This window comes from Triticum dicoccoides, chromosome 2A, assembly GCF_002162155.2.
Source record: "Triticum dicoccoides isolate Atlit2015 ecotype Zavitan chromosome 2A, WEW_v2.0, whole genome shotgun sequence".
Classification (NCBI taxonomy): domain Eukaryota; kingdom Viridiplantae; phylum Streptophyta; class Magnoliopsida; order Poales; family Poaceae; genus Triticum; species Triticum dicoccoides.
Genome location: NC_041382.1, coordinates 110616867 through 110627271, shown reverse-complemented (window position 1 = coordinate 110627271; position 10405 = coordinate 110616867). Strand labels below are relative to the sequence as shown.

General features: G+C 47.6%; 1 protein-coding gene across 1 annotated transcript in view; it reads right to left on the bottom strand.

Moving 5' to 3' along the window:
* The window catches only part of LOC119359119, a 6446-nt gene extending 982 nt beyond the window's left edge, over positions 1 to 5464 (bottom strand). The window contains exons 1-3 of the mRNA XM_037625444.1: positions 5412 to 5464; positions 4791 to 4995; positions 4122 to 4213 (exon numbers count right to left, since the gene is read on the bottom strand). Coding sequence (XP_037481341.1) covers positions 4122 to 4213; positions 4791 to 4895 — 197 coding nt within the window. The 5' untranslated portion in view covers positions 4896 to 4995; positions 5412 to 5464. The remainder of the gene's footprint in view (positions 1 to 4121; positions 4214 to 4790; positions 4996 to 5411) is intronic.
* Positions 5465 to 10405: the final 4941 nt, after the last annotated feature.

Here is a 10405-nt window from a genome sequence, read left to right as displayed (position 1 = left end):
AAGCGAATACATTAACATAAAGTGAAGATAACTAAAACATAACTCCGCCTATGTTGTCTCAACATAGCCGGTCCCAAGCCCGGGTAAAGGAGGAGGGTTGTGATAGGCTTGGCGAGCCAACGTAAAAACTCAGCCACTCTTATGGAGATGAAACCCAAAAGATTTTCGTTGGGGCGTAACCCTCTCAGCGACGCGCTACATCGGAACCCGGGTGTGGTGGAAAATGGGCAAGGGCCGGGCCGTCACCCCCAAGGTGGCGCGCTGTATCTTGATCCGGATACGGTGGCAAGTGAGCGAGGATCGGGTCGTCGCATCCTTAGTGGCGCGCTACATCGGCGCCCGGATGTAGTGGAAAATGGGCAAGGGTCTTCGCATTTGACTCGACGAGTGCGAAGGGTAAGGAAGCTAGCCGAGCCTAGGAGGATTCGCTTAGGTAGCTGGAACATAGGGTCTCTGACAGGGAAGCTTCGGGAGCTAGTTGATGCAGCGGTGAGGAGAGGTGTTGATATCCTTTGCGTCCAAGAAACCAAATGGAGAGGACAGAAGGCGAAGGAGGTGGAGGATACCGGCTTTAAGCTGTGGTACACAGGGACGGCTGCAAACAGAAATGGCGTAGGCATCTTGATCAACAAGAGCCTCAAGTATGGAGTGGTAGACGTCAAGAGACATGGGGACCGGATTATCCTGGTCAAGCTGGTAGTTGAGGACTTGGTTCTCAATGTTATCAGCGCGTATGCCCCGCAAGTAGGCCACAATGAGAACACCAAGAGGGAGTTCTGGGAAGGCCTGGAAGACATGGTTAGGAGTGTACCGATTGGTGAGAAGCTCTTCATAGGAGGAGACCTCAATGGCCACGTGGGTACATCTAACACAGGTTTTGAAGGGGCGCACGGGGGCTTTGGCTATGGCATCAGGAATCAAGAAGGAGAAGATGTCTTAAGCTTTGCTCTAGCCTACAACATGATTGTAGCTAACACCCTCTTTAGAAAGAGAGAATAACATCTGGTGACTTTTAGTAGTGGCCAACACTCTAGCCAGATTGATTTCATCCTCTCGAGAAGAGAAGATAGGCGTGCGTGCCTAGACTGTAAGGTGATACCTGGAGAGAGTGTTGTACCCCAGCATAAGCTGGTGGTTGCTGACTTCCGCTTTTGGATTCGTGTCCAGCGGGATAAGCGTGCCAAAGTCGCTAAAACGAAGTGGTGGAAGCTCAAGGGGGAGGTAGCTCTAGCGTTCAAGGAGAGGGTCATTAAGGAGGGCCCTTGGGAGGAAGGAGGAGATGCGAACAATGTGTGGACGAAGATGGCGACTTGCATTCGTAAGGTGGCCTCGGAGGAGCTTGGAGTGTCCAGGGGAAGGAGAAGCGAAGATAAGGATACCTGGTGGTGGAATGATGATGTCCAGAAGGCGATTAAAGAGAAGAAAGATTGCTTCAAACGCCTATACCTGGATAGGAGTGCAGACAACATAGAGAAGTACAAGATGGCGAAGAAGGCCACAAAGCGAGCTATTGGTGAAGCAAGGGGTCAGGCATATGAGGACCTCTACCAACGGTTAGGCACGAAGGAAGGTGAAAGGGACATCTATAAGATGGCCAAGATCTGAGAGAGGAAGACGAGGGATATTGGCCAAGTCAAATGCATCAAGGACGGAGCAGGCCAACTCTTGGTGAAGGACGAGGAGATTAAGCATAGATGGCGGGAGTACTTCGACAAGCTGTTCAATGGGGAGAATGAGAGTTCTACCATTGAACTGGACGACTCCTTTGATGAGACCAGCATGCGTTTTGTGCGGCGAATCTAGGAGTCTGAGGTCAAGGAGGCTTTAAAAATGATGAAAGGAGGCAAGGCGATGGGCCCTGATTGTATCCCCATTGAGGTGTGGAAAGGTCTCGGGGACATAGCGATAGTATGGCTAACCAAGCTTTTCAACCTCATTTTTCGGGCAAACAAGATGCCAGAAGAATGGAGACGGAGTATATTAGTACCAATCTTCAAGAACAAGGGGGATGTTCAGAGTTGTACTAATTACCGTGGAATTAAGCTGATGAGCCATACAATGAAGCTATGGGAGAGAGTCATTGAGCACCGCTTAAGAAGAATGACAAGCGTGACCAAAAATCAGTTTGGTTTCATGCCTGGGAGGTCGACCATGGAAGCCATTTTCTTGGTACGACAACTTATGGAGAGATATAGGGAGCAAAAGAAGGACTTGCATATGGTGTTCATTGACTTGGAGAAGGCCTATGATAAGATACCGCGAAATGTCATGTGGTGGGCCTTGGAGAAACATAAAGTCCCAGCAAAGTACATTACCCTCATCAAGGACATGTACGATAATGTTGTGACAAGTGTTCGAACAAGTGATGTCGACACTGATGACTTCCTGATTAAGATAGGACTGCATCAGGGGTCAGCTTTGAGCCCTTATCTTTTTGCATTGGTGATGGATGAGGTCACAAGGGATATACAAGGAGATATCCCATGGTGTATGCTCTTTGCGGATGATGTGGTGCTAGTTGACGATAGTCGGACGGGGGTAAATAGGAAGTTAGAGTTATGGAGACAAACCTTGGAATCGAAAGGGTTTAGGCTTAGTAGAACTAAAACCGAGTACATGATGTGCGGTTTCAGTACTACTAGGTGTGAGGAGGAGGTTAGCCTTGATGGCCAGGTGGTACCTCAGAAGGACACCTTTCGGTATTTGGGGTCAATGCTGCAGGAGGATGGGGGTATTGATGAAGATGTGAACCATCAAATCAAAGCCGGATGGATGAAGTGGCGCCAAGCTTCTGGCATTCTCTGTGACAAGAGAGTGCCACAAAAGCTAAAAGGCAAATTCTACAGGATGGCGGTTCGACCCGCAACGTTGTATGGCGCTGAGTGTTGGCCGACTAAAAGGCGACATGTTCAACAGTTAGGTGTGGCGGAGATGCGTATGTTGAGATGGATGTGTGGCCACACGAGGAAGGATCGAGTCCGGAATGATGATATACGAGATAGAGTTGGGGTAGCACCAATTGAAGAGAAGCTTGTCCAACATCGTCTGAGATGGTTTGGGCATATTCAGCGCAGGCCTCCAGAAGCTCCGGTGCATAGTGGACGGCTAAAGCGTGCGGAGAATGTCAAGAGAGGGCGGGGTAGACCGAATTTGACATGGGAGGAGTCCGTTAAGAGAGACCTGAAGGATTGGAGTATCACCAAAGAGCTAGCTATGGACAGGGGTGCGTGGAAGCTTGCTATCCATGTGCCAGAGCCATGAGTTGGTTGCGAGATCTTATGGGTTTCACCTCTAGCCTACCCCAACTTGTTTGGGACTAAAGGCTTTGTTGTTGTTGTTGTTGAAGATAACTAAAACATAAAATACACTAATAAAGAATGACCAAAATATCTTTACTAGTGAAGATAACCCCGATCTCCCTCATCCATCTAAATCCATGAGAACCATCCAATTCGAAGAGAAAGAAAATCATATCTTGCAATGGTGCTCTCATCACTGCCACAGTTACGCAGGTGCAATGTTGGCTGCTTAATTAAGTTTCTCCTCTGCGGTGTTGCACGTGCATTGCTTATTATATGCTACTAATCCAACGCAACTGAATCATTTGTGTGGTTCCATAGCAAAGCACGGCTGTTATGCTAGTAAATAAATATTTTGCAATGTAGTTGGGGTTCTATAGAGCCAAGAAAAGATATACTGATGGCAAGGCATTGCACCATCTGTACAACTATGAACAAAATATATACTGATGGAAGCAATATAGGAGATAAGGGAACAGAAATATTGGCTCTACAGTGTAATTGCTCTGTTCTTCACCCTTGTATTCATGAACCCCTCTCTATTCTCTACAACTTTCATATAATTGGTTAACTGTTCTACAATGATCATTTGGCACAAATGAGTTTTCCCCTGCCGTCTTCGTTACATTTCACAAAATAAGAATCATAAAAAGGAAGAAAAAAACTACTTCCCACCACGAAACCATGAATAGAAACCGAGAAAAGGGCCCAGGATTCTCAATACCCAAGACTTTCTAGCCAGGATCTCTACGAATTGTTGTCCCAGCTCAGATAACAAGACACTGTATTGCATTTAACAAGAAACAAGGATGCTTTATGTACCAGCCGGTTTTTTCACAAAACGAGGCGATTGTTCTCTTGATGTCATCAGCCATCGTGCTCTTGGATTCATTCATGCCACCAGAGTACATCCGCTGTAAACCAGAGTAGCTGAATTAATCATTAAACTTGTTTTATTTGATTCAGCGCCAAACAAGCTGAAAACTACTAGTACAATATAGTAGAGCAAAAGACCATATATAGCCAAACGCGCTTGAATGCTCAGCTTATTTCAGAGGCTAAATGGAGCGGCATAGACCATATTTTACAGTGACCACAAGCCCTGGGAGACCCATGACACGCAAAGCAAACGTAAAAAAATTCTTGAGCGCTGCAGCTTAACAGCTTGTAAACTCAGTCTGCAGAATGCAGACAATCCAACACGAAAATGCAATAGACACTACACTACTGTACAGGAATACAACCACCACCACCACCCCAATCAGCAATTTTTCCATGCCACTCGGTCACCCAAAATCCTGGTTTTCAGAATTGATGATCTGGAGGTTCGTTGCCATACAGGAAACTGTGCCATCTTACAAACAAAAAATATAATAGCAATTTGATTCGACGGATCCGTAAATTACACTGGAAATCTTAATCTCGCAACCTAATCCAACCTGCACACCCACCTGCCTAGAAAATCCACATGGGCAAAGTAGAGGTACCTACCCTGGTGGTGCAGCTGCATCCAGGGCTGCTGCCGCCGCCGTGGCTGGAGAAACGAGGGGCCGGCGCCTGGCGCCGGAGCGCGAATCCGGCGGCAGATCGGAGCATAGCCGACACCGCGGTTGTCGCGTTCAGGGGCGGAGGTCCCGGCGGCTGTGGATTGAGGGGCTGGGGTCTGCGATCGTGGACAGAGTACACCTTCCCTCTCCTCGCGTGCCCTGTGACCCTTTGGGGGCAACTGTTTTTTTCTTTTGAGGTAATTGGGGGCAACTGGTTTTTTTCTTTGGAGGGAATTGGGGGCCGTCGTGTTATTTAGCAGGCCCGTCCAACTGGTTTTCCCTGCTTTGTACGGGCCTTCGTCCACTCCAACGCATGAACCAACCCATTTTCGTTCGTTTGCGGTACGGACAAAAAACACGGCCTAACATATAGACCCATTCCGTTTGCATGTCGTCTTTTTTGACTCATTTTCGCTCTAAGTTTCTGTTAGAATTGGGACGGACACAGACCAGATGTCCGTCAGTGTCCAGCCTGGCACACCCATCAACGCATCCCGCCTCTTTCTCCTCCTTTTTCCTCCTCCTAGCCTACCCATCCACCCACCAACCGCACACATCTCTTCCCCTATGGCCGATGGGAGATAGAGGAGGCGCGGCAATGCAACGACGCCCCCTTCGGCCGGCTGCGTTGAGGAAACTTTTCTTCATGTCAGTCACTTATTTTGGGTATTGAAAAACTACCTAAAACATATACTTGTATATAGATAAATGTAATAAAGTTTTCAACGGCCAGCCGCCGCCGTCGCACTAGCAGCTTGGCTTTGTTTTGTGCCTCTCGTGCGGAGTTCATGTGCGTCTCTGCTCCGTGCCTGCCACGCTCAATGGAAACTGACCACCTGGCCCATCAGTCTAGCGGCCACCCGCTTTCTCTTTTTAGCGTTTTTTGCCAGCGGGCAAACGAAACGAGAGACAGCCGAGCCGATTGACGCATAGGTATAGATTATTTTTGCTCAAAAATTAAGATATGGCAGCCGCCATACCCTGCCCACTGGACTCCTCCGCCACTGAATGGGACGGTGCATGTACCCCATTTTTTTCCTTTTCTTAGGGACTTCACGTGATTTAGGAACCTTGTAGAACATTCAAGCTGTTTTTTTTTTGTTTTTCCTTGTTTTTTTTGGATTTACCTTGGGTGGGTGGGTGGGTGGGTGGGGTCTTCATGGACATTTCCTCATAATCGCAAACATTTTTTTCAAATTTGTGAACACTTTTAGACTTCATGAACATTTTGTCATAATCGCAAACATTATTTTTCAAATTCTTGAACGTTTTTGACAATTCACGAACAAAATTTTAAAGTTGTCAGCATTTTTAAATTCACGAGTTTTAAATTTGGTGAACACTTTTTCAATTCATGATTTTTTTTTCATATTTATGAACATTTTTCAGATTGATGAACCTTTTAAAATTTGCGAATTTTTTCAAAGCTATTAACATTTTTTTAATTCACAATTCTTTTAAATCTTATTTTTAAAGAAAATGCATATTTTTAGAATTCATGAAAATAATACTCTCCCTGTTCCTAAATACTGCACAAACATTTTACAAATTCAAGACATTTTTTAAATCTATGAGCTTTTTTCGTTTGCAGGGATTTTTTAGAAATCGACAAACTTCTAAAAATATACCCCCTACCCCTAAAAAAATCCATGTACCCTTGAAAAAGAACTACTATTCCACGTACCCCTAAAAATACTGTTATTCCACGCAATCACCATCCAATAGGAGCTCCCGCAATTGCGAACCAATCTATGATTGGATGGTTAGAGAGACTATGGTATCCTCAGCCCACCAGGGTTCAAATCCCGGTGCTCGCATTTGTTCATGGATTTATTTCAAGATTTCCGGCGATGCACATTTAGTGGGAGGAGACGTTTCAGTAGATGACGAGGCGCCTACGGCGATTTCGTAAATCTCAAGATGATATGCCAGCTCAGTCTTGCGAAGGTGCTTATAGGGATAGGGTGTGCGTATGTGCGTTCATAAGGATGAGTGTATGTGCGTGTATATGAGCGCTTGTGTCTGTACTGATGTTAAAAAAAAAAAGAGCTCCCGCAATTGACTTTGGTTGCTGGAAGTAAACACGGCTTCCTGGTGCCATCTCGTGCTAGTTTTAGATGCAGTCACCGTTATTAATATTTTTTTGAGGGAAGTCACCGTTATGTATACGCTAGTTTTCTGTAGTTGTAGCATATATATAGTACCTACCCCTTGCTTCTTCGCCTTCGTCGTTGTGCTCGGAAACTACTCGGCGTCGTTGGATGCGGCGAGTTCTCGGTGGACTGAGTTCGTCGGATCCATTATCCGAGAGACGCCCAGCCGAGTCCCAATCCCGACTCCTCCGTCTAGGATTCACAATCCTACATAAGCATATCGTGCTTATACCATACCTATCAGGACATCAGACCATATCATATGGCGCCTCCCAAAAGCCAGAGCCGATCCGGGTGGCCGGACCTGCCGCCGGATCTCCTCGGCGTCGTCCTCCACCGCCTCCCGTCCCTCGCCGACCGCGTCCGCCTCCGCGCCGTCTGCCGCGCGTGGCGCTCGAGCGCCAGGCATCAGCCGCCGCCCCCCGTGCAGCTCCCCTGGATCCTCTTCGGCGACGGCACCCTGCTGGACGCGGCCAACAACACGGCGCACCGCGTGCGCCTGCCGGACGACGCCGCCGGCTGCTACAGCGCCGGCGAGAACATGCTCTTCGTCATGCACGACGACGGCCGGTGCTCCCTGATGGACGCCTTCTCCGGCGCCATGACCCCGCAGCCCGAGCTCGCCGCCCTCCTGCGGTACTACAAGGTCGACCCCCACGACGGGAAGTACAGGACGGGCGTCGAGAAGGTGGTGGTCTCCGCGCCCTCGGCGGCGCTCCCCGTGATCGCCGTCCTCACCAGCGACTGCAGGGTCGTCGTCTCGACCCGCCGCCCGGGCTGCGAGGTCAACTCCTGCCTGGTGCTGAGCGAGTTCTCCATCATCGACATCGCTCCAGCGGCGGAGCTACCATTGTAGCGTTGGGTGCAGTTGAACCCAACAAAAGCTGCTGGTTACGTATGTATAGGTAGGCCTTATTAGGCCTGAACCCAATAAAATAATTAGGCTGACCCCATCAAAAAGGCCGAACAAGGCCGAAAAGGCCCATAAGCAAATTGCCTTGGTCAGGGTGCCCCATTACGCAGGTCTCTCCATGCTGAATTGTACTCGTACGTTTCCCACGCAGCAGCCGCCACGCCTTCGGTTCCCGAATTCACATCTAGCCTCTCTTCTCTCGTCTCCATTTTTTTTTGCGGGTGAAAAGAAATTCTCTCGTCTCCATTGTTCGCCCATACCTCCGTCGTCGAACCCTGAAGCAAGTAGATAACGGCGGCAAGCCATCTATTAAATTCCAAATTTAAGGTACTGACCCGTGAGATCAGATCACTACATCTTCCTCTCTTTTGTGCTCTGTCTAACATAATACTCTGGCATGCCAATTATTATGCCCTAGTATGCTTATTGCTCTTTCATGGATTTCGATTGATCTAGATTCGGAACGATATTCTTGAGAGAGAAATCAATGACCACATCTAGACAATATGGTGCAGGCAAGTCCAGGTCTCCCACTAGACGTAGACAAAGTGTGTCAAATGTCATTGCAAGTAAATCTTCCAAAGAATTAGAGAAATTAATTTAGGTCAGTTGCCTTATGATAAGTCTGATCGGAACAGAATTTCAATGCACATGAGAAATCCTAAGAAGGAAAATGGGATTATGCACATATATTTTGCGAAGGGACCTTAGAGGCGATTGTCTAATTTTTTGTTATCGACGGAGAGAAATTTGAAGATACTCGATGGAGACTTAATGTTGTCAAGAAAAAGTTACACAATAAAATGGGTGATGAGTCGATAACTGATTGTCTGATTTGCCATATGAAGAAAGATATGTTTTCTACCATTAGTAATGATGCAATATTTGATCTTGTCAATATGCTGAGAAATTAAAAGGGGGGACACTATACGAGCATCAATCTTTTTTCTATCAATAATACTTATTTTAAGCTTATCAAACTAACTTCTTCTTTTTCCAATGCCTTCAGGAAATTGAGAAGCTATACCCGAGCTATGAATTAATTTTGCTCCTCCTTCATTTATACTTTGGAATGAGTAATATCTAAACAAGTGGTTTTCTAATTTCATCCAACCGGTATGTGTCTTGCACTCTTCGGTTTTTAATGTAAAAAAAGTGGGACAAGTAATTTCATAATTCTATTTTTATGTTATTTTGGGTGTCGTAAGACCGTTGAAAATTGGCCTTCACGTTAATTTTTTGAACCAAATTCTAATGAGTCAATGAGTGAACCCAGTGGCTAAATTTTCTGGCTCCGCCCCTGCATCGCTCTGTTTCAAGGGAAGATCTACGGCCTCTCCCACAACGAGGAGCTCCTCGGCTTCGAGCTCGGCAACGGCCGCCTCCAGAAGCCGACCCCGGCAGGAGCCAGGCCCGACGTGGTAGGCGGCGTCCCGCTGATAGAAGCCAGTCGGGCACACGACTCCCACGACAGTTCTCGTTACATACGCTACAGGATTCAGAAAAGATTTCCCGACAGCGTGGCCCGGCTGTACCTCGTCGAGTCCGACGGCAGGCTGCTGATGGTGAGGCGATGGGTGAGATGGGACGCGCTGGAGAGCATGGCGAGGCGGTGCGTGAGATCGGCCGCGGACGGGCCGGGTGGTTACAGGCGCATGGAGCGGACGCAGCGGCTGGACGTGTTCGAGGCGGAGCTGGGAGACGGCAGGCCGCGCGTTGGCCGGTGGAAGAAGGTCGACGGCCTGGGTGGCCGGGCGATCTTCGTGTGCGCACGGTGCTCCAAGTCTGTCCCCGCCGGTGACGGAGCTCGAGAAGATTGTGTCTACTTCCTGCGACGCCAGTACCTTGGGAGGAAGCCCGGTGATGGCTCGCTCGGGGACTCCGGCGTGTTCGACATGAGACGTAAAACTATCACGCCGTTGCTGCCGGAGTCATCGGCGCCGGTGCCCCTGCCGTGGGATAGCCCGCGGTTTCCGACGTGGTTCTTCCCCGTTGAATATTGAGAATCCTCACCTGGTGGCTTTCCATCAGGCGTGGTAGAGCTGGATTTTGTTTACGTATTCTAGGGCTTGGTAAGAGCAACTGAACAATGCAGAAACAATCAATTAGTGATACTCATTATTTACCCAAGTGTTTCCCTGGGATATGATGCCGCAGTTTTTGCCTACTACTATAACTGCATTTGACTAACTAAATTTTTTTTGTCAGTGAAAACATAGACACAAGGATAAAGAAGTGCAAAACCAATGTAGATCAGGTGGGAACTAAGCAACCGAGATGAAACAATCTCAAAGTTTTGTTTATTTCACATCCAGCCATACAATCCCTAGCGACTGAATTCACAGGAAGGTAAATAAACCGAAAGGTCATTGCAATTACTGCATATGCATAAACGACTTAGTAATCTCAAGCTGATCTTCCAGTGGATGAATCTCATATGAACTTGAAACGAATATATGGTCTGATATTATCTCAAGAGCAATAAATATGAAT